This window comes from Lagopus leucura, unplaced genomic scaffold, assembly GCF_019238085.1.
Source record: "Lagopus leucura isolate 7727_CA_CO unplaced genomic scaffold, USGS_WTPT01 Super-Scaffold_100070, whole genome shotgun sequence".
Classification (NCBI taxonomy): Eukaryota; Metazoa; Chordata; class Aves; order Galliformes; family Phasianidae; genus Lagopus; species Lagopus leucura.
The window spans coordinates 209442-233922 of NW_024962312.1; the positions used below are offsets into that span (position 1 = coordinate 209442).

General features: G+C 44.6%; 1 protein-coding gene and 1 long non-coding RNA gene across 5 annotated transcripts in view; one reads left to right on the plus strand and one right to left on the minus strand.

Annotated features, from left to right (window-relative positions):
- NEDD4L (NEDD4 like E3 ubiquitin protein ligase) overlaps nucleotides 1-24481 on the plus strand; it is a 135098-nt gene that overhangs the window by 60506 nt on the left and 50111 nt on the right. For 2 of the 4 annotated variants that reach the window (XM_042886988.1, XM_042886989.1), the window contains exons 3-5: nucleotides 652-733; nucleotides 5865-5903; nucleotides 8071-8124. In XM_042886988.1, the coding sequence (XP_042742922.1) occupies nucleotides 652-733; nucleotides 5865-5903; nucleotides 8071-8124 (175 nt within the window). Of the gene's footprint in view, nucleotides 1-651; nucleotides 734-5864; nucleotides 5904-8070; nucleotides 8125-12591; nucleotides 13912-24481 lie in introns of those variants that run through there. The other 2 variants (XM_042886986.1, XM_042886987.1) reach the window with 2 other exon arrangements.
- Nucleotides 10965-13942, minus strand: LOC122188570. Its single transcript, XR_006181610.1, has 2 exons — nucleotides 11468-13942; nucleotides 10965-11220 (listed from the first exon to the last, which is right to left on the minus strand). It is a non-coding gene; the product is annotated as an uncharacterized LOC122188570 (long non-coding RNA).

Sequence of the window (24481 nt, forward strand, 5' to 3'; positions counted from 1 at the left end):
CAGAGTAGCATTAGCATTTCTTGGTAATCACTGTGATGCTTTGTTTTCTCTCAGACCTTGGTGCTTGATGATTAATTTAATTGCAGGGTAAGTAGATGCACTTATGTGCATGAACAGACACGATAATCAATCCATCGTGACACCTCGTCTATTGCTTGCATTGTTTTCATCCTACCATATAATTTTATTTTGCAAGTAAGTTAAGCAGCCAGTATAATGAACACTCAGTTGCTGATTATTTTTCATTAATACTGTCCCAAAATTAATGTTACAGACTCTCAGAACTGTAGGCAGAGAGCTCCCAATGTCTGTACCAGCAGGAGGGGTTCCTGTTCACATCACTCCTTCCTGGTGGCTGCTGTCTCCCTGCTGATAGACATTATGGAGCATGGCCTGGAGGGGCAGTGATGCAGTGCAGTGATGGTGATAGGCCATGGAGGGTGGGTGATGGCAAGCTCCTTCCGTGGCACAGCTGTGAAAGGTGTCTGCAGAGTGTGTGGAAACACTTCGTAGAGACGTTTCAGTAAAAAACACTTCCACTAAAGATGCTCAGTTATTCAGTTAAGGGACAAATTTGTATTGAGATGTTTAGACTGAAAGTACATTTGGCTGTAAAAGTATTTTCCCACTGAATGCTGTCTTCTTTTGCAGTGACCCCTACGTGAAACTTTCCTTGTATGTAGCAGATGAGAACAGAGAACTTGCCCTGGTGCAGACAAAAACTATTAAAAAGGTATGTGTATACTTTATTTCTTTGCTTTGGAAACATTAAGAATATCAGAACAAGCTTCTATAATATAGTACAACTCTTACTTAAGCTGTTATGTACATGTATCTAAACTCAATGCACTTTTCCTTCACACCAAAATGGGAAAATAAGTGCAAGCATATGTTCAGTATGTGTAATGTGTCTGTTTGAAAAACAAACAAAAACCAACACCAAATATGTTGCATATTCTCCAAAGCTTGGCTTACCAACTCTCATGTACATCATTCCCATTTCTTTTATCAAAGTCCTGTTTTCATGAAAAGCATTTGAAATAAAAAACCAAGATGCTCTGGTCATCATTTATTTGACTTCTGGCAAAAAGACCATTCTTTAAATGCCCTCTCCCAAAACTTCAATCTTCCAAATATTTGCACGGGGGTTTAAAATAACCAAATGAGAGGTGATGGTCAGAAAAGTGTGGAAATGTACTGAAAATGCATTTTTTTCTTCATTTCCTTTGAAATGAAGCAGAGACAGAAATGCCCTAAAATTTTAAAAAGTGTTTTTTGTAAATAAAGTTTACTGGTAATAATAGCAGAGAGGAATGAAGTCACAACCTTTATGAAAAGTAAGAGGAAAACAGTGACTTGCATTTTTATGAAGATGCTTGGGATGGGCAGTGATTCAATTTAAGTTATTATTGCAAAGCAGAATAGAGAGGAAGATTTTGTCACCCAAATAGCAAAATGTCTGGATTTTACACCTCCATCAAGGAAGTGTCATTTACAGTCGCTGCTGAGACATCCTGCATCCCACAGAGGGCTCAGTTGGAGCTTTTCACAGGGCTCAGGACATGCATCGTGTCAGAAGGTGAAAGTTTTCAGGCTTCCAGTTCAAGATTGTTTCATGATACCTTTTAAACATGCTCCTTTTAAAGACTTCCTTATAATGCTTTGCTCACTACTCATAGCCTACCTAGCTTTGTTTTGTTTAAAGTTTAAACATACAGAATTGTGAGAAACATAATTTTTTTCTGAAAAGCAGCTGTACCTATTTACTTAATACAGCAACAGTGTGGACTGTGCCTTTTTTTTCCTCGTTAGGGGCGAAAGATTTATTGCCACTTCTGTACACAAATGTGGGAAGTTTTCTTGCGATATTCTTATCTCATTTTGGTAGCTTGTGCCTGTTGTTGTGTCATTTCCTGGAGCGTGTTTGCACAGAATTGATTCTGTTTGTGGAGTCATATTGATGGAAAATACTTAGGTCACTTTCAGGCTATATAATACCTGACTGTTTTACCTGTGATATAATAATAATCATCATGTTCTTGCTGGAATGCAAGATTGACTGTTTACTACAAAACAACTGTGTTCACCAGAAACTCTGACATCAGTACACCTGTATCTGTGTACTGCAAAGGTTAGATGAAAAGAATAAATAGGTGCGGGTGAAGGTTTCTTCTCGTCTTCAGACTTTGCTCTCAGCAGAGATTTTGGAGCAGTAGTGATACGGGCGCAGACCTGACCGGCTGCCACTGAACCACCCGTCTGCACTGCAGAGAACTGGGTGGAAGTCAGAAGTACTGGAGCAGCTTTGCCCTGCAGACAACTCATTAGGCAAGTCCGGTCCTTGCTGCATGTTTTTGTTCTCTTAAAATAGTATGGTAGCTATTGGTGACAGGCAGATGCCTGTAGATGGGAGGGAGATTCTCTTCTTTCGTCTTTCCCTTCAATGAAATGAATTTCAGTGTGAGGATGGTGGTCTGGGTGACCTCCAGAGGTCCTTTCCAACCTCAACTATTGCGTGACTCAGAAGCATAGGACTGTTAGAGTGGCAGTGGAGATGCAGGATGGTCAGAAAGGTGCAGGGATCATTTGGCTTTGGAGAGAGAGCCTTTGTAGCTAGGCTGTGAAGGGACCTGCTGGAGTGGGAGCTGTGGCAGGGATGATACTTAATTTTTTCTTCCTTCTTCTTAGGAAAAGATGGAGATCCCATCCAGGGTTTTAATAAATTCCTGATTCCTTCCAGTAGCAATGTGCTTATTCTCTGGGTGTTATAGCCAAAGCAGATTGCCTTATATCTATTTTTATGTCTTTTTTTTCTTACTAGAATAACGCTGCCTTTATTTGGATGGGTGTTTGGATGGGTTGCTGGTGTAAAAGCATGAGTCCTGAAGAGATGGTGTATTTGGCTCCCACGTGTCTGAAAAGCGATGGCTGCAAAGCCTTAGTGCAGAGAGTTATGAGTGATTGGAATGAGAGATTGGAAATAAGATTGTAACCTCATTGCTGAGGTGATAACTACCAGGTTTGGGGATGTGTGATAGGCAGGAGAATAGGAAAGCAGCTGAGAAGACCACCATTAGCACAAGACGTGGTGAGGATGTGAGAGCACTGCGCTGGTTGTGCCGAGGGCAGTGGTGAGCTCATGGGTGTCAGCGCTGCCCTGGGAAGGAGAGAAGGGCACTGCTCAGCTGCTGCAGAGGTGGGGGTGAGCTGAGGGTGCTCCTGGGATTGCATCTGCCTTTGTTCACCGTTCTTTGTAACCATCACTTACAGCCTGCACTTTCTCAGTCATTTCCCTAACAGAAACGTGAACTCATCTTGCGGAAACTTCTCGTCAGTTGTTTGTTTTGAGCTGCTGAATTTCACCTCGAGTTGTCTGCTCTGTGAGCAGTTCTCTTCCTTTGCAGCTCACAGCTTCTGTTGTTTATTTCATCAACAGCAAACGTTGTGGCATGCCTTCATTTTGAGTTAAAATATTGAGCGAAATCATTCCCAGGAGTTATTCTGAAGGACGCTGCCAGTGACCTCCGAGTCCATAACTGGTCTGTTATCATGGTAGTATCTCGCTCTTCATCTCATCCTTAATTTTCTACTCATTTTTGCCTCCCTTGGTGTAGGGACTGAGTTCTGTGGCACTGTTCAGCCCTGCAGGAGGGCTGGCAGGAAGGCAGAAGGGTGCACTTTCATCCTCCACCTGTGTGATGCTGGACCTGCTCTTGTGCCAAGCAGGATTCAACTTACACTGCTTCCTCACTCTGCTAAAGTAAAGTTATCAGAGAAAAGGTTCAGATTCATCTGGCACGATCTGGCTGTGTTGCATTTCTGAGGTGTTTTGTTTACTGTTAACCTCCCTCCACACGGCCAGTTCCTCCAACTGCAACACCTGAGCAAAGCCTTCTTTTGGAGCTTTGCTCGGATTGAAAGCTGGAAAGGCTCTTTGCCTGTTGTTGTAGCAGGACATCTGTTTGCCATTTGTGGCCTCACAGTCCTGTAAGGTATGGCTTAACATTTTTGTCCCTGGTGCTGTGACTTCACACGTCTCTTCTGAAGGTGACCATGTGGTCTCCTCAATTTGACTGCATTGAGCTTTGAAGGCTTCGTATCAGCTTCGTCTCACCAGATACTTTCAAGCAGATCCCTGTTAGCTCTTCTGCCCTTACCATAAAGTGAAGCTTAATTTCCTCCATCTCCTCTTAAAACTTCATTGCTTTGTAGCATCTCTTTGCTGTATATTTATATGGTTGAAAAACCCTCCTGGTGTTTGTTCTAATATCCCGTGGAAGATCTAACTCAGCTTGACTCCTGGCAGTTCTTTATCTCTGCAATACTTGCCCTTTTTAGGACGTAGCTCTTTGCTGGTGAGTCTTTTTGTTGTTGTTTCCCTGCTAATATCCTTTATGAAGCAGTTATTCACCCATTTATTTCTGGAGGCTTTCTGTACAAATGTTTTTCTCCTCGGCTGTGATTCCAGCTCTTGTATTTTCTGGCTCAACCTATTAATTGTTGGATTAGTGAAGGTGAAAGCAATTTCTAATAGTCACCTGCTTGTTTACTAAAAATTGTGCTGCCTAATACATCATTATTTCCTGAAATTGGTAATTGTGGTTAAGCAGTACTCAGAATTAATGCGTTATTGATTAGCAGTAATGCTCTTAATTCTAGTTGCCAGATTAGATGAGAAGTTTCCCTTGCCAAGAACAACTGCAGTGAACGAATGCAAATTTAAAACATTGTATTTGTTTTATTTATTGCTTCATTGCTTTGGTGAATGCATTTTTGCTCTTTATGGCAAAAAAGCAGGAAACTTCTCTCTCTCCCTTACCCCGTCCTCTAATAGCTGGACTTTTTTTCATTAAATGATTTCTTTATTTCTGTAGATTTTCTAGGAGGCAGTTTTCAAATCTCAGTATTTGAATTCACAGATTCTTAATTGTGTATCTGCTGGGTTGAGATTCAGCCCAAACTCAAGGGGAAAGGGAGGTTGTGGGCTGTCAGCAAAGCGACCACGGGTGCGTGTGGGACACGCGGCAGGGCAGTGGTGCACATTGAGCCCCTGTGTGCTGGGTAATTGCACTGCATCCGTGCTAAGGAGTTCTGGATGAACGGCCCGATTGCCTTCTCTGCTCCAACAAACCTCTGGTGGGTAGAGCCAAGTACACCCCAGCAGCTCTTCTGCTTAAGCTCTGCTGTGTGAGGGACCAAGGGAACATTTCAGCAGGGAAACAAAACCTGGGGACAGACCGTGCTTGATTTTCAACTTATGCAGATTTGAAGTATGGCAGTTATCAGTGTTCCTACTTTGAATTTTTTATCAGCTTATGGTTTTATGCTGGAGCTCCCTTCAAGTTGCAAATGGAACACCATTTATTCTGTGGGTTTTATTTGGATCATTAGAGCAAAATTATAATCCTCTTCAAGCTTGGGGGCAATTAGGAAGAGTATGGTGTCTGTTTGGGGGCAGTAACCTTCCCTTTTGTTCATTCTCCTTTTTAAGAGACCCCAACACTGCCCAGAGCTGTGGGTGCCCCATCCCTGGAGGTGCCCAAGGTCGTGGATAGGGCCCTGGGCAGCCCTGAGCTGAGGAGCAGCCAGCCCACGGCAGGGGGGTCCCATTCTGTGAATATGATTCATTTATACTTACCATCTATTTTCAGTTCTTCTGACTCAAATCCCTTCCCACATTTGGTTTATTTAGTAGAGCGGTTCTAAGTCATTTGACAGCAGTGTTGGAGCTATTTTGTTAGGAAACACTTTTTTTTCCCCTGGTGTTTTCTAAAAAAACTGTCACTTGCATGCATGTTGTGATGGCTGCAAAATTGCAAACCTGCAGATACTGTAGCATCCTAATATGTTATTTTCTTTTATAGACACTAAATCCGAAATGGAATGAAGAATTTTATTTTAGAGTAAGTATCACTTTTAATTGCAATCACTGTAACGTACAATTAACCACGTGGTATTTTGTATGGTTTTTTAATTCACTGTTTATATGTTTTTGTGGAAAATAATGTTCATCCTGATGCTTCCTGTGGTCTTAAAATGTTAATGTAGTAGCAGATAATCAGAACCATTTCCAAGACCCGTATGAAATTTAAGCTATTATGGTAAATAAGTAAATAAAATCACAAGGACACACCTTTTTTTTTTTTCTTTTATTTATATATATTATTTCTATAATAAAAATAAAAGTTAAAAATTTTTTTTTTTTTTTTTTCTTTTATTTAACTTCTGTCTTTTTCAAATTGTTCCTAAAATGAAGGTAACCTTCACTTAAAACTGAGTGATACCATTTCAGTTTGTAGGTGACTTTTCATAAGAAGTGATCACTTCTAATATTTGACAGTGCTAAAAGACGATTTGAAATGGTGATCCTCAAAACCAACGTAACAGAAATGAGAACAGTGATAACTTAGTTGCTGAAAATATTTTCTGAGGAAGAATGGATTTATTTTACTGCAGCTGCAGCTTTCACAGAAGTAGGTTAGGTAAAGTTTCACTGGTTTTAAAATTTAATCTTAAACAGCTGCTTGAGAACAGACGTAGTCATTGTAGATTGTTAAAAATGAGTGACCCATCAAGCACTGTTTACAGCCTTAGCGTTCATCTCTCTTGCTATATGTAAATAGTTCCCATCAGTGTAGTTATTAGTAAGTGCTTTTTTGAGGTTCAGATGGGATTTCTTATCATTTTTGCATGTGTTCCAGGTAGCATTTCAAGGTTTGCCAACTGGTTAATACACACCTAAATCTCTAAAAGAGTCTTTAGATAAATATTTTTTACCATCTGTATAATTTGACCTGTACCTGCTCCTTTGAGCTATGCAGTCTGCAGGCACTAAGTTCACTTCTCTGGTCCCATGCCTTTCCCAGTGTTGCTGGGACAAAGCACAGAGGTGGCCATGGCACAGGAAAGGGTGTCAGGAAGTTTTGCACTGCTGTTGTATGTAAGGACAGCTCATGCTCACCCTGATTGGTGTCCAGAGCTTCAGGAATGAATGACTGTCCTGGTAGACCCTGGTCTACAGCATGCTGTGTTGTGAGACAGACTGTAAGGGACAAAGTCAAATGCTTTAAAGTGAAGTATAAGAAAATTTATTCATGTTTATCATTTTTTACTGATAGTTTTCAAGGTTGTGTTGCTCACTGTGTAGTTTTTCCTGAGAAAGAGAATACCCAAAACGGCCACAATTTGTGTTGTTTAAATTACAGATAGACTTCATGGAAGTTCTGTTAAAACATCTGGAAAATGCTAAAAATAAGTGCAAACGTTAAAGTGATGCACCTTTCCTTGTGTGACAAAGTTCTCTGATCTTTTCAGAACTGAGAGTTCCTCTTCCACTCCCACAGAGTCCATTGTGGAATATTTTGTCTAAATTTCCTTATAATGACAGAGTCATAGAATTATGAAGGTTGGCAAAGACTCCAAGATCATCCAGTCCCATCATTCACCTACAACCAATATTTCCCCACTAAACCATGTCCATCCACACGTTCCTTGTACACCTCCAGGGACGGTGACCCAACCCCTCCCTGGCCAGCTTAATTAAACAAGCAGACATAGTAACCTGGCATATAAGGTTTTTCTGGAAAAGCTGTCTCTTTGCTTAAATTTGCTTCCAAGTAAATTATTTCCAGGAGATACAGTTGTGTAAAGAAGTATTAGACATGTATGCCAGACATGAGCAGGGTAGGTTCTCTGCCTTCCATTGGGTTCTCTCCAGGGACATGATCATGGGATGTCACCCACTGGTGACGAATGGGCCAGAAACAGTGACAGATGGAGAGGCTGAAATAGAGATGATGGTTAAATTCTGAAAGAAATGAATTAAAGCTTTTGCTCCCTACATTTTAGTTGAGTTTTCCAGGTATGGAACCCAGAAGTCTGAGCTCTGGTGTTCTGTCCAGTCTGGGCTTCTGTGTTCATGTTCTCACAGTCAGTTGAAGCAAAGGATTTATATAAACCTATTAGTTCTGTTCTGCTTGCCTTCATTTAATCATTTTATAAACTTGTGTCCATATACTGTTCTAACTGAGTGAATGAAGCTAAAATAGTATTATTTGGATTTTCTCCTAGGTAAACCCAACCAATCATCGCCTCCTCTTTGAAGTGTTTGACGAGAACAGATTGGTGAGTACCTGTCTTGGTTGTTTCCCAGAGCTGTGCAACACAGCTGATGGAAACATAACACACCGTAAAGGTGTATGTTTTCTGTTGTTTACATGGTTGAAGCATAAAAGAGGTTTACACAGACTGAAGCATACAGAGTGTCTGTTTTATGGGTTAATGGAACATTAACCACAGAAATTCGCTACTGGCTTAGACCAGAATGGTCCTCCTTAAGCTAAATGTTCTGTTGGTGGAAACCATATCATACTCTTCCTGAAGCTTCTCTGGTGTGAGCTGAAAAGCAGTCCTAGCCTTGTTATTTGCACATAAAGCAGCTGCTTCGTCCCCTGATCACTTGAGCATCTCTTTCCTGTACATTTTAATACTCAATCCTTTTTGAGGTAGTCAGTTACACAAGAGGTGGGTCCTTGAAGATTTTAGTTAATAGCAAAGTAACGCTCTGCATTTTGTGTTCAGTTCTGCCCCTGGTAACACCCAACATATTGCTAGGGCTTTTAGCCTTGAAGCTCGCTTGTCTGATACAACCACTGAGATGATAAGTCTTCCCAAAACTTACTGCATGTTGCTCTTGTTGTGATGAAGTGAGTACATTTTTCACATGGACATGCCAAATAGACAACATTCTGCATAACTGATTTTAAATGAGATGGCACGTTGTGTGGATGACTTTTAATTTTTGTCTGCTGAAAATTGGAGCACCATTTTCCTGCTCATGAGATGAGGCCTTAGATTTCTTGGTTCAGAGCAGTACACTGTCTACTGGACCTGCTTGCCTTGTTAGACTGGTGTTGTGAGGATCTTTTTTATTCCAAACAAAAATAGAATCATAGAATCATAGAATCACTAAGGTTGGAAAAGACCTAAAAGATCACCCAGTCCAACCGTTCACCTATTCCCAATAGCTCCTACTAAACCATGTCCCTCAACACAACATCCAGCCTTTCCTTGAACACCCCCAGGCTCGGTGATTCCACCACCTCCCTGGGCATCCATTGCAGTGCCTGACCACCCTTTCTGACAAGTAATACTTCCTCATGTCCAGCCTGAATCTCCCCTGCCGTAGCTTGAAGCCATTCCCTCTGCTCCCATCACTGATGACACGAGAGCAGAGGCCGACCCCCAGCTCACTACAACCTCCCTTCAGGAAGTTATAGAGAGCAATAAGGTCTGCCCTGAGCCTCCTCTTCTCCAGGCTGAACATTCCCAGCTCCTTCAGCCTCTCCTCATATGGCCTGTGTTCCAGACCCCTCACCAGCTTTGTTGCCCTCCTTTGAACACGTTCCAGGGCCTCAATATCTTTCTTGCAGTGAGGGGCCCAAAACTGGACACAGTACTCGAGGTGCGGCCTCACGAGTGCTGAATATAGGGGAACAATCACCTCTCTGCTCCTGCTTGCAACACTGTTTCTGATGCAAGCCAGGATGCCATTGGCCTTCTTGGCCACCTGGGCACACTGTCGGCTCATGTTCAGCTGAGCATCAATCAATACCCCCAGGTCCATTTCCTCTACGCAGTCCTCCAGCCACACCGCCCCAAGCCTGTAGCGTCGCCTGGGGTTGTTGTGGCCGAAGTGCAGGACCCGGCATTTGGCCTTGTTGAAACTCATCCCATTGGCTCCAGCCCAGCTCTCCAGCCTGTCCAGATCCCTCTGTAGGGCCTCGCTACCCCCAGGCAGATCCACACTTCCAGCCAACTTGGTGTCATCTGCGAATTTACTGAGGGTGCACTCGATGCCCTCATCCAGGTCATCAATAAAGATATTGAAGAGGACAGGCCCCAGCACCGACCCCTGCGGAACACCACTCACGACCGGTCGCCAGCTGGATTTGACTCCATTCACCACCACTCTCTGTGCCCGGCCCTCCAGCCAGCTCCTTACCCAGCCAAGAGTGTACCCATCCAAGCCTCTGGCTGCCAGCTTCTGCAGGAGAATGCTGTGGGAGACAGTGTCAAAGGCTTTGCTAAAGTCTAGGTAGACCACATCAACAGCCTTTCCTTCATCCACCAGATGGGTCACTAGATCATAGAAGGAGATCAGGTTGGTCAAACAGGACCTGCCCTTCATGAACCCATGCTGGCTAGGCCTGATCCCCCGGTCACCCTGCACATGCCGCATGATCTCCCTCAAGACGATCTGCTCCATAACCTTCCCTGGCACCGAGGTCAGGCTGACAGGCCTGTAGTTCCCCGGATCCTCCTTACGACCTTTCTTATAAATGGGAGTCACATTGGCAAGCCTCCAGTCTTCTGGGACCTCATAGAAAGAATGGAATTATTGATCTCCAAAAATGGCATTCAAGGCCATGTGATAGGGCCAAGTCCTGGGCAGCTTGGTTGGATGTCAGGCAACCAGCCCATGGCTGGGGGGATGTGGCGATCTAGTTGATCTTCAAGATCCCTTCCAAACTAAGCCTGTGTGGCGTGCGCGCAGCTGCAAGGGTGCTTGGGGTGAGTTTGTGCTGATGTGGAGGATGGAGCAGAAGCTCATGGAAGAGGTTTCGTTCTGCCTGCAGAGGGCAGTGGCATGCATGGGGATGTCCACGTGTGTCAGTAAAGAGGTGACAGCTTAGAAAAAAGACTACAACTCGGCTGTGCACTGAGAGCTGAGAACCAAAACGTTCAGTGTACCCTTTTCTGAAATACTTTATAGGATTTCTGGGTTTCCTTTCTGTGGCACTGGCCACATACTGACTGTTTCAGTGTTACTGTGTTGTTGAGCCATTTTCTGGTTGTTCTTTGTGCGATCCTGCTTCTGCAGGCTGTAACCTGGGGATGAGGAGCTGCTGTTTCATTTCAGAAAGCGTTGTGGAACAGTTGGCCAAGGAGAACAAGTACACAAGTTTATAGTGGCAAATTTCCATCGTGTTGTATTTACAGAGCAAGGCACCAAGCAAATAATTTCAGATTTCATGTGAAATACTTGTTGTCAACGCTTTCATGTCTTTTACCCCCCCAAAAAACTTTATTTTCTTCACATTCCAAAATTATCTGAGCACTTCCTCTCTGCAGTATATCCTTTCTCTCCCCCATCGGAGCAGGGGATGTATGATGCGTCTTCTTCTTCAGAGCAGAAAGAGACTGTGGATAACGGTTTACCTGAAAAATAAGATAAAATCAACACCTGTGCTTGCACAAGGCAGCTCCACAACACTGTGGCTGTGTAGAAGCTATCTGTGTTTTTCTTCTTGTTGGCTCCTGGTCCATTTAGAACAATAGGGGATTGTGCTGCCTGCTGGCAGTTGCCATGTTCGAAGCTTCCATTTCTCTTTGATTGGTCACTTTCTGTCTTTTGAAAGCAAGCTGCGTGCAAACAGAGGTTTCAACGTCTAGACAGAGCACTGACCTGCCACCGATAGTTTGTTGACAGCACTTCTCAGAGTTCTCCTAAGGAACAGATGTCTGTGCATTGAGCTGATCCTGTGCTGTCTCTTCTTGTAGATGTGCTTTTAGCTAACCGTGCATCCCCGGCACGTGCAAGCCATTGCGATGGTGGGTGCCCTTTGGCTGTCAGGATCCCCCAGTCACCAATTTCCTGCATTGCAGTGGAGCATATTTAGGGTGTTTGTTCTGCAGTTGGATGTATCCTGTCCGTCTGTTCTGCTTCTGAGGTCTCTTGGCTCTCACAGTGTAACTGTATTCCGTGCCTGCGATCACGCCCGTGGTAGTACTGCTAACTTTCCCACTGGAGGCCGGCCAGTAATGGGCAGAGTTTCTGTGTGCTGTTTAAGACAAATCGGTACCAAACGGCAATGCGACACCCGTCCCTGGTTTTCACTCGTCTTTACTGCCCAGTAAAACTGAAAAAGGAACTTTGCCTCCTGTCATTTTGCGCGTTTCTGCTGTTTTTATTGAGTGAGAAATCTTTGCCGTGCATAGGGTTGCTCCGTTTGCTGTAATTTTTACTGATTAAAAGGGGCTGCGCGGGCTCGCTTAGGCTGCGTTGCACTCATAGGGGCAGTGTGAAAGTTGTGGCTTTTTAAAGGCAAGGAGCTTGTTACTTAACCGTGCCACAAGCGCAGTTAAAATTGAAAGCGTAACGGTGCTATATTTACTCACGTTCTGCCATGATAGCCTCGTGCTGTAACACACACCAAAAAGTTAAGCTTGAAATATTGTTCCTTATTTGCACGTGGCGTTGACTTACAGCCCTAAAACCAAACCGCGGCGTTTGTGTTGTCATTAACTTTCCTGCTCCTTGTGCGAATGCGCCGTGCGGTACGATGTGATTTAGATTTATAGCGGCGCCGAGTGTGCTCGCTGCCTCGGTCAGCTGCGCTCTGATGGAAAAGGAGCAGCTGGGAAGGTGCTGTTTCAGGCTCTCGCTGGCATTAAAAAAAAACAACAGAACCCCCACTGGCTTAGATTGGAGAGGGGGAACCGGGCCACGTGACTGCCACCATCCTACCCCATGTCACAGTGTGTAGGAGCGCTGATTGCTCTTACCCAATCATGCCTGGAATGCTGCTTGCCACTTGGGCTATTTCTGCTATCTGTCGCTATCAGTGCTGCAGTGCTAACAGTTTGGCAGATGGGACACTTTTTCTTGGAGTTTATGTCTTTGGTTTTTAACTTCTGGCAGCGCCTGAATTGTTGCCGTTCTCCCTCTCCTTTTCTTCTCTCTGTAAAACCATGGCCCATCGGCTGCGGTTTCATTTTGGCTCTGGACGAAGCAACACAGCCCCCGAATCCGAGATCCTCGACCGGGAGAGAGAAGATGACTTTTTCATGGCATTCCACACTTTGCCGAGAAGAAGCAGCCCTCACGCTTTCTCCCGACACGGAGCAGATTACGGCGGAGGCAGCGATTTCCAAGAAGTGGGCTCCTTGAAAAGGAGCACCTCCATGTTTATTCCCCAGCTGCTGAACAGCATCAGCGCACGTCCCACAAGAAGCTCCTCGATGCAGATCTCTCTCCAGCGCAAGGCTGCAGATGAGTGCGCGACCCCGGAGACCCCCGAGGAGACTCCCCTGTGCAAAGCCTCAGATGTTAGGGAGCATTATGCGTCCCCCATTGAAAACCATTCCTCCTCTCAGAGCAGCCCAGAGGCGACTCCTGAGGATTCTCCACCCAGGCAGACGGAGGAGTTGGGGCAGCAGATGAATGGAACTCTTCGCTGTAACCGTAGGATATTCCGTACTATTCCTCCTAATAACCAGAGCGACGATGCTCTGTCCACCGCCCATGAGAACGAGGCAAAGGAAACAGCTTCAGGTCTGAACATCAGCGGCGTGAGGATTCAGCATCGTGCTTCGAGCGCCGATGTGCCTCAGGTTACTCTGCTGCCCTTTGGTTCCGAGGCTCAAAATAATGCTCCCACCCCTGAGCCCCGGCGCTGGTCTCTGCAGCACGTGCCAGACATGTCAGCAAATTCGGGGAAAAAGTTCTTTGTTCTCCAGTTACAGCAGCCGCAGGCGAGTGGTACAGGTGGTGAGTATAACTTCGGCTTTACTGGGACAAAAGGGGACAGACTGGTCAGGTACCCACGCATTCAGCTGGAGAGGAGCGCTTCCTACCCCGTCCAACCACGGCCGGAGGAAATCCGCCCTGCAGGTGATGGGCGGACTTCAGAACTGCATGGAAGCGGCAGGAGCGGGTCAGAAATATCCAGAAGCAATTCAGTAGAGAAGATTCCTCAGGGGAAGGGATGCCTGTTTAAAATCAGACCAGATCAAAACACGAGGCAGCAGCACTTCCGAATCCTTGTCACCCGTAATCCCGAGGAGCAAAGTCCAGTTGTTGGTGCAGAGTGTCGTGGCACCCCTGGTCCTGCGGCAGCCAGCACCACGGTGAGTACGATGCTGAGTGTGCTCTGCTCATAACAACGTACCGAATTGCTGTGCAAAGGCTTTTAAACCTGAGGCAACTGGAGGGCTCCCTTGTTAGTGCTAGAATGTTCGCTGTTTCTCTGGAACTGGCCGCCAGTGATCTCTGTTTCAGATCTGCCTTAGCTTTGCTCTCGGCTGTGATTATTGCCTTGTAGTATTTTGAGATCCTAACGTCACATGTTGCACATCGGATTCTTTATAATCAGAACAATCAAATGGGAAATTAAGGGATCGTGTTAATTTCGTTGGCTGGAACCTTGCTGCATAAGGCATTCTTTGTGCAGTTTGTAGTCTGAAAACAAATACTTTGATAACATTTAAGGATAGTGCTCATGTGTGTACCTCTGTGACTTTAAAAATGTGCATCGTAGTGCAGTACGAGCTAAGGCTGTAGAAATCCCATGGTAAGTCTAATGAAGACAGTGGCCTAGCAGGTAAGGTATCAAGAAGTTGGGAAAAAAAGAGGGTTAGGGGCTTTTTTGCTTGCTTTTGGCCTTCTCCAAGTCAAGAGCATGTCGTGTTTTTTTTTGTGTGCTGCAAGTCCTGATCAAACTGCTATAGAATCAGCTTGTCACGACTCAGGAAATTGTGCTGTCAGTTCTGTTTGCTTTGGTTTTACTTTAAGGTGCCAAGATTCATCTTCTGGTCCTTCTTTTTGTAACAAATGAAGTCTGAAGTTTAATGTTTTTAAGCCATTTTTAAAAGACCAAAGCAGGAATGAAAGCGAAGGGTTTAGATTAGTCATTTGCTTAAATTGCTTTACTGTGCAATTTAACACTGCCCACTTGAGTTCCTGAGCTCAGTGATGCTGTATATAGAATAGCAAGCTCTCTGTCTCCAGCTGTGAAAACAGATTCACTGGGGAAGATCTGGGTCTTCGCTGCCTGTGTTCTCATTCTGCTGTGCTTTTGTTCAGTTAAATGCAGTACGGAGAGACAGCTGCTCGCAGCAGCAAGGCCGTATGATGACTCTGCAGCTTTCTTGTCAAGAAGCTGGCATCTCTGAGCTATTCTGGTGTAACTTTCTTTTGAGCCCTTCAGTTATTATTATGCATAGAAAATCACAAATTACAGAGAAGTGTTAACAAAGATAAACACTGGAAAAGATCTTTAAACAAAGAAGTACAGTTTCACTTCGCTTTCTCTCAGCTAGCAGCTCCACAAGTAGCACACAGTCTCTTTCCTGCTAACCTAGAACATTTCAGCAGCAAACTCTGGTGTGCAGAATCTTTCTTGATTTTTCTTCTTCATTTGAATTTCATTGGTGCAGTACATTGTGTTCTATCTCACACAAAAAATATATGTCTGGTTTTCCTACTGATCTCTGGGTACTAGCAGTTCCTGGAGGACCACCACAGCTGGCTCTATCAGTCGGGGCAGTAGGGCAGGTCCGGTGGAAGCACTGGCAGTTGGGGCAGCTGGTGGAGGTGTGCCCATAGCTTCACCCTGTGCCCCTGCAGGGGTCCTCCTGTTTTGAAAGGTGACAGACCCCAGAGTCACTTTTCTGGTAATGAGTCACATACCAAAGATGTGCTTCACTGTTTCCAGAAGAGAATTAAGCAATTTGTTCCTTCACGCTCTTGGTTTTAGTTACCGCATGAAATCAATTTGGCCATCCCTGAAGCATGGCAATTGCAGGGGCACTCACTCTGAGAGAAAGTGCGTTCCTCAGTGCAAAAAAATCAAATTAACAAAAAAATAAAATAAAATAAAATTGCAGTGTAAATCTTGCGATGTTTCTCTTATTTCTAACAAGCCCAGGGTGGCTGGTTGGCAGGTCCGTTGGAAGTGGAGGCAGTGCTCTGCTGAAAGCCTGGTGTGGTTTATCGGCATATAAACCACAGGTGTGTGCCAGTGCTGATCTGCACCTCACGGTGCTGAAGAGGGCTGTGCCTGCAGCGTGTGCTCTGTTACACTGCCGTGCTTTAGAGCTGTGAGGGTACCACATGGCACCCTGCACTTACATGGCTTTGTGTGTACGTGGTGGATCCTGGGCCTGGGGCTGCAGGCAGCAGCTGCTGCTGCCGTATTTATCTGCAGTGGAACACTCAGCGTGCGTCGGCAGTTCTGCTGCTCCTGAGTGGTTATGGCCATTCTGTGTCTGCTGTCTGCAGTGTTGTAGGGCAAGCGGGATGCATTTCATAATGAGTTGTCAGAGAATATTAAGAGACACACTTATGCCCAGTTGTCTTTCTTGTGGCAGCATGCTTGCAGACTCCTTTGACTGCTGTGATATTTTACACGCTGTGTACATATATCCTGTGGCACAGAGCAAACAAACTGTCTGTAGCTTGGGATCTGAGTGCATATCTCTGTCTGTGGGGAACCCTTCAGAAATCCAAAGTATTGGATGGCTGTTTGGGACTGGACAAAGGCATCTTTGTTGTTACTGAAAAAATGGAAAGTGCTTGATGTTGTGGTGGTGCTGAGCTGCGTTCAGCTGGCAGACAGCACAGACAAGTCCTGGCTCTGCCAGCCCACATTTCGCAAGTCGGCACGTATCTTCCTTCCTTCCTTTAAAATAATGTTGGGATGAGCTTTGTTGTGAGCGCAGAGTGCTCTCCTGAAGGCAGCAGCATTGCTTCTTGCACTGTTCTGCCCTTTACTTACACATCGTGCACCTTTCACAACTTGGTGATGTCTGGGATGTCAGCGGGGAATTGCAGCGTTTTAATGAAGCCACTCTCATGTGAAGCCACTGCCTTCAGCTGTGGCCATGGTGAGGTCCGTGCCTATGAGGAGCAGTTCTCATCAACAGAGCACAGGTTGCTCCTGTGTGCAGAACACTGCACTGGGGCAGAGCTGCAGGAGCCCTCCCATGAAATCAGCAGTTAGCAGCTGACAGTTAGGTGACCACAGTGCTGTTGCTGATGAGGAAAATCTCAACTCTTACATAATAAAGTGCTTTAATGCCTTGCTATATGATGATGGCACACAATGTATTTTGACAGTTGTTTCCTCTGCAGAGGAAAGCTGTGAGCTTCTCTTAGTTCTGCTGTTCCCCTCACCACTCTCCGTACTTGTGATACCAGCTTAGTGTAAGTGCCTGCTATTAACTTCTTACCACAGTGCTTCCGTGAATTGGAAAATAATTCCAAGATGACAAAATTTGGCGAAGGAAGGTAGCGACCCACGCAGTCAGGTGCTGCTGCTGCTCTGACGTGTCAGCACCATCCTCAGTTCTGTCCCAGCAGAAGCACTGTGAGTTTGACCTCTCTGACCAGTCACGCTGTGGGTTATTCATCACTGGTGTAACCTGAGGGAATGCATGTCCATGAACCCACTGATCGAAGGGGGGACTATTTGCTGGTGTTCAGCTGTGTTACGAGGGTAGCTTATAATGCTGAATTGAGTCTGTGGATGACAGACTTCTCTGTGTAGGAATAGAAGTGGATGTCTGAAGAGCACAGTGCTTGCAGTGACTTTCTTTCAGCGAAGCCATACAACAATATTTCTGCCGCAGTTTGACTTCAAGTTAATATCACATCTGTTAGAACTTACGTAAACGTGTATGGATCTCCCATGAAAGCACAAATAGCTGAGCCATCAGTGGCATGTGTTGACAGCAGTTTGTCAGAAAAGAGATGTGATTGTGATGTCCAGTATCATGTATTGTCAAGTAAAGGGGTGAACGGGAAGAATGTCAATTAACTTTTTGTGAGCTTGTATTATTCCCTATTTTTGGTCAGAAGCTGTCGCCACACAGTGCTCCACATGCTTGTAGTCTGTGATGTGGAAGTCTTGGGATGTTTTTGCTTGACCCAGAATCAGACAGTTGAAATGCAGTCTTTATTTAGTTCTACACACTGGAAGAGAAAGTTCAAATATAAAATACAGACCAGTTAATGAAAACAAGCATTGTGCTTTTTTAGCTTGAGTACTAATTCTGTAGTCAGTCTCCAGAATTATGTGTCTTTCAGGACAGTTGTCAGTGACTGCTTTAGTAATTTTGCTCCTATGTAGCATTGCCACGTGGGTTATCAGTGATATTTAAGGAAGAAACTTCCAAATCACTGCAAGGCATGAAAGTCAGTGAAATAAATGTATCATTTACAGTCCTTCAGGGTTGATGGATTTGCTTTTGACCCCATCTGTAGGCACCGCTTCCTCCGTGGTTTTGCTTTCCATTTGTTTCAGATTTCTGGATCCCTTTGGGTTGTGGCAGTTCCACACAAGAGTTGGCAGAGCTATACCAGGGCTGTCCATGCTGTTTTATGACAGTGAGAGGCAGAGCAGGAATAAATACTGTGTGTTTTACCATGGAATTTGCAAACCATGGGACATTTGGGTTAGGATGAAAATTGCTTCTGGGCTGTATTTGTTTTTCTTTCATATGCAAACTGATCTGTGTGTTTCAGTGAAACAGATCCTTCCATGTTTTGGTGTAAACTATGGTAATGCCTTGAAAATCTCTTTCCTGAGATGGTGCTGGGACAGTAAGTGGGTTATGTGTTGCTGATCTTCACAAGAAAAACTGGTGGGAATATTTAAAAATAAAATAAAATGAAAGGGAGATTTCTACCTCCCACTCCCCCTCCCTCATTCAAGGAACCATTCAGGAGGTTCTGTTTCAGGATCTAGTGCTAGCCCAGTCCCTGGAGGAGGGAAATCCCAGTTTTCCTTTTAGTGCTGTCCTTCACACAGTGCTCAGTGCACAGCGTAAGGTTCTTCATCCTTAACTAGCCCCAGGCTGATACTTCTTGGGACCTGAGACTCATCCTGTTCCTAACTACACCAGCTACCTCTGCTCCTCTGCTTCTGCCCAGCGTCAGCACGGCATGAGACGTGGGGAGCTCCCAGCAGCACTCTGCTCCCTGTGCCCCACCTGAAACCCCCTGGCACATGGCTGCCCTGTCCTGCTCTGTGTCCCTGGGCTGCCTGCCTCCTCGCAGCAGCTACTGAGAGCCACGTGGTTCGATATGGCAGGCACCAAGGAAAGTCACACTGTTAACTGCTTACCTGCTAAATTATGTTGTAGGGGTTGCATAGTGAGGAATTAGAGCTTTTTCTGGCACAGAAAGCCGAAAGCTGTCTGAGTCCTTTCGTGGATCCTGGACCAGCACAACTCACTGGACACACACAGTGGCGGATGGATAGTGTGGGACGTGCTCTGCTACTCAGAGGCTGCTCTGCCTTCTGGTGCTGCACACAGCAATTCCATCCTTTTACATCCTTTGTCCAGATCTGGAGACCTCCTTCAGGGACTGCTGTCTGGACCCTAACGGGCATTTCTAGAGCAGTAATGATGCTACCTGCCCTAGCTAGATGATTACATCAGCTCAGTGAACAGAGCTGTGAAGCTCTGCCCTGGGCTTTCTGCACCAGGAGTGCAGATGGCTGCAGTGCCTCAGTGCTGTGCAGATGAGAATGCTTTTGGCAGCTGCAGGTAGGGGTGAGGCTGCTGTTCCCCTGGGGCCACAGATTCTGTGATATCCTATCTAGCTGTGGGAAATTTGCTGCAAGCACATTTAGGATATCTATGTTGTGTATCTACTTCAGTCACATAGATGCATAGCACAGTCAGGAATTAAGCACAGTGTCCTTACCCATCCCCAGAGATTCATGGAAAATTGTTCTGGATTTCATTCTTTGTTGGTTTTCTTGCTACAGGCTGTATCATTCAGTATTTCTCTGCAAAGTAAACAGGAAAAAAAAAATCTTGAAGAAAAGAGCTGGAAATAACACCACTTTTGGTTTCATAGCAGTAATAAAGTACTTGCTCCTACATGGAAATTTGTATGCTGAGTTCCAGTATGCAGTGATCTCAGTAAAGCTGAGTTTATAAGGCCCACAATTTACAATGGAAATGCTGACACAGCTGTAATGCTGGAGGTGCCAGCCAGGGCACTGGGCACAGAAAACCACCCGTAATAAAACAGATATGGTGTTAACTGCTTTTTGCACTGTTCAGCTGCTTGAGAAAAGAAATTGAGTTGAAGTCACACGTTTTGTGACTGTTGTTATTCATACACTGTCCTAAATCCAAATTTATCCCATTGCCTCTGTTTCTGGATTAAAACTTGTTGCAAAATGTATTGCTGCATGCATCCATCTAAAATCTGGTGCTTTCATCTTCTTGCTTTGGTTTGCTTTTTTCATTTAAGAGGATGGCATTATTTACTGCTCTGTGCAGAAAAAATGATGTTAATAAAGCCAGCAGTGTGACTGTGCAGCTTTCTGCTGCCAAAAAGAATGAATAAACACGAAGGAAAAAAATTCACCTTCCCTCCCTTCAAATCCTCTGCTGCTGTGTGCACCCAGCTGGGTGCTGCGCTGCCCAGGAAGTGTGGGAACAGCAAATTCTGAGGCTGAAGACCTTGGTATCGTCATTCCCAAAGCAGCGTTGCTGTCCTCAGATGTGCAGTGTGCTGCCTCTCAGCCTGCAGCACAGCAGGACCTGTGTGGACAGTGCTCCAGGAAGGAGATCAGCAGTGTCTTCGCTGGTATTCTTAACCCTATTGCTGAGAAGGAATATGTGCTCCCAAAGAGCAGTAGCATCCGTGGCAAACAGAGGCAAGGCAACAGCAGGTTGTGTTGTCAGCATCAGTTTTAGTGTTCAGCAGATCGCTGGCAACAACACACTGGGGCATGTCTTTCAAATGCTTTTATTATAGAAAGCTGCTTCAGCATTAGAGATATTTGTCAAATATCTCTATTTGAGATATCTGAATCATGTGCCAGGGTAAGTTTAGGTTGGATATCAGGAAGCACTTCATTACAGAAAGGATTGTTAAGCACTGGGATAGGCTTGCCTGTTCATATATCCTCCCTTCCCAGGGAGGTGGTTGAGTCACCATCCCTGAATGTGTTTAAAAACCATTTGGATGTGGTGCTCAGGGACATGACTTAACGGAGGGCTGTGAGGGTACTATGGTTAGGTCGTGGTTGGACTCAATGATCTTTAAGGTCTTTTCAACCTAAGTGATTCTATGATAGAATGGCCTGGGTTGAAAAGGACCACAGTGCTCATCCAGTTCCAACCCCCTGCTATGTGCAGGGTCCAACCAACCAACAGACCAGCCTGCCCAGAGCCACATCCAGCCTGCATGCATTTGGCCAACAGTTGTCCTCCACAAGGAGTCAGTTTACAACAGTTCATGATTGCTTTTATCCAAAGGATTTTCTGCTTTGAGCTGTTACTAATTTATTTCTGCTCCATGCCCTGTAAACAAAGCACACATATCCACATATGATTTTCACAGAGGGCGGTGAGGCACTGGCACAGGTTGCCCAAGGAGGCTGTGGATGCCCCATTCCTGCAGGCATTCAGGGCCAGGCTGGACGTGGCTCTGGGCAGCCTGGGCTGCTGGTTGGTGACCTGCACACAGCAGGGGTATGGAACTGGATGAGCTCTGTGCTCCTTTGCAACCCAGGCCATTCTGTGATTCTGTGATAAGTTTATAGCAATGTTATCTGAAGAAGTTATATTAAATCAGTTATTTTAACTATCTCCATGCTTCTATATAAAATTCAAAGCATCATCAAAGTCAAGAATTACACCCACTACATTCTGCACGTATCCTGGATGTCGGCACACACCCCACAGCTCATGTTTTGTGCATTCTACCAGTAATATCCTTATATTTTAGTACATCTGCAATGAAAAGTCTTTCGGTTACAAATATCCCAACCATTTAGCTCAAATCTGCTTCAAGCATGGTGTAGTGTTACCAGAAGACATTCACTCGTTTCAGATTCAGTGTAAATGGAGCAGAACTCTGTTGCTGGCGCAGAACCTCCTCCACGTGGCTCTTCTAAGGATCAGGAAGTGGGGCTGTGGAGCACCCATGTTACCAACACTTCATTATTTTTAGAAGCCCCATCAGAGACAGCTTGCCAGCACGCTAAATTATTATAAACACAAGTGACCCATACTTGCTGGGAGTGACTGTAGTGTGTTTGGGGATGCAGCTCGCAGTTATGTAGCAGTGTGTTTATTCTCAAGCAGCTTTCCAGAATTCAGTAGGCTGTACTTTGTGTTTTGAACGCTGGGCAGAGCATCTTCCTGAATGCGTGAATTGCAAGATCTGAGTTTTTGCAGTTTTCTCTGCATTTTTAAGTTAATAAAAAACAAACAAAAAAAAAAACCCACATGAATATGCTCATGCTCCAAAGCACTGGTAGGAGCTCTTGGTTGCCTCCTTAATGCAGATCACCAGCATTTCTTTTCCAGTTCAGAAATTTCACAAGATACTCTGTGACCTTTTAACCTTCAGTCTTCTTAAGGAGGAGGTGAAGTTCAACACAGAGATGTCCTCAGATGCTAGTTGCATTAGCGTTGCATCCATGTAATGCACCTGGTCAAACACCACTTGTTGGTACACTTGGATTTTGCAGCAAAGGAGATTTTAATAGAAGTTATTCCTTTTTTTCTCTCAGGAGCAGCAAATAAGCTGCGTGTGGTGAATTTCTGGCCTTCCAGGTCTGTATTAGTGTCAAAAAACAAGCTGTTGTGTAGTGTCAAAAAACAAGCTGTTTTTTGTCCAAAGTTAGGAAGTGTTTGTAATTTGCAAAAATTAAGTATGATAGATGAAATGAATGGATTTCTCCAAGTGAACTGTAGTGTGTATAAATGGGAATTTAGGATCTTTTTGCCAGAGTACAATCTATGATAGGCAGTGGAAGCATGCAGTGCCACTGTTCCCCAGTGCAGGGCTTGCATCCCTTCACAAGCACACTTGATAAACCAAAGGATGTTTGAATCCCCAGCAGCGTGGTGCTGCCATGTTGGTCTTCATTTATTGTAAACCTTAGTTGACAGTAGACAGTTTTTGTATTGTCAGGGCTTCATCTTCTGCAACAGATGATGCTATGCAGGGATCTGAAATCCATGCAGGATGTTAGAACCAAGATCCAGTTCTCAGGTACCAACGCTGCTGTGTTAAAGAAGCCTGTTCAGGTCTTCATATAAAATGTCTTTGTGGGAAAATTGCCCACTGGCAGACAGGGCCTATTTTGCAGAGATCTGGAAGGCTGCCTCCCTCAAATTGTCAGTTTGTCACCAGTGCAGCTGGTTTTCAGGTGTTCTACAGCAGATGAGTGCAAGTACACACGTGGGGACTGTATTTTGTTTTCTTGCTAACACAAGTTGCAAGATAAACATACATGTAAATGTATACATGTGTAAATGTGTACCTACTAAAGTGGGGGTGAAATCCCCAACTGATTGCAGAGCAGTAATTCCAGCCCAGGTGCAATGCCAGGCAGAGCAGCAAAGAGCCCTTTTAAAAGGATATGGAGGGGCAGAAGGGGAGGTGGGCAGTGGGGGCTGGCACAGTGCACCCCAAAGCACAGAGCAACCTGCTGGGTGTGGAAACAAAGCTTCATGAGCACACTTCTCTGTGTTACTGAGCCCCTGAGGATTTGTTAAACGCTGCTGATGGAGATGTGATGAAGTTGACTGCTGGATGCGTTGATTTTTATTCAAAATATGTTATTTTTTCCTGATCCCACGATGAATGATACTACAGTTCCCTAAGAACCTCAAAGACAGGCATTGTAAGATGAATGTTTAGATTCTGGATTTCAGCAGATGGAAGTTGGCACCAACTCTGTTACAGCTTTCATCTCTCAGTGTAGAGCACTGAAAAAGAGCAAGTAAATATTAGCAATGTTTGGAATTTTAATGAAAGTGGAGTTTAAAACTTTGGTTTTCATTGTGGATGTAATCTACATCCAGGATATGCTTTTGTGAGTCAAATTCTAGGCATAAAAAAATCAACAATGAAATAAATCTCATCCAAGAGCTATTCCTTTGAAGTGAGGCTGTATGCTAGCAATTTCTGAAAGCTGTAGGTAGTACATGCATTATAAAATGCAAAATAGCAGCTACTATTTGATGCCTGCAGCCAAAACAAAAGGGGTTTTCAGAAATCAGTGCATTTGTGGAGTTGCTTTAGGCCTGTTGCCCGTTTTCAGTTCTCTGTATTAGAATGCTGGATATTAGCTATGTGAGGGAAATACAATTTTTTGTTCTTCGTAGGTCACTGAGTACTGAGAACCCTTATGGCAGCCACTTGGATGTGGGAAGCTGATGCTGTTTTGTCTGATGCCACTCTTTTTTAATATTCCTCGGCCACATTAATGAGAATCTCAAAGTGAAAGCAAATCTTGCTCACTGTGTTGGTAATGGGAGAACTGAAAGGAAGAGCTCCATGTGCATAGTGCCTTGCTATTGCTGCCCACCAGGAAGCCTTGCTGTGCTTCTGTTTCAGAGAACTAGCAATGCATTAGGCCAGGATTCTCATATTTACTTTCCTGTAAAGAGAGATAAAAACAAATGGGGTGGAGAAGGGTTTATATGCAGAGTTTGCTGCTTCTCTCTGCGCTGACTTGTGGATGCCTTTGGATCAATTAATTGCCCAGATTTGCAGGCTGTATGCCTGCAAAAAAAAAAAGTGAGATAGTTCAGTTTCCTATTACATCAGTGAGTGTTGATGACGCAGTAGGAGCAAGTATCTTTTGAATGTAAACATCCCCCTTAATTTATCCAGATATTGAAAAATAGGCATTATTTCAGTGTTCATTCAGCG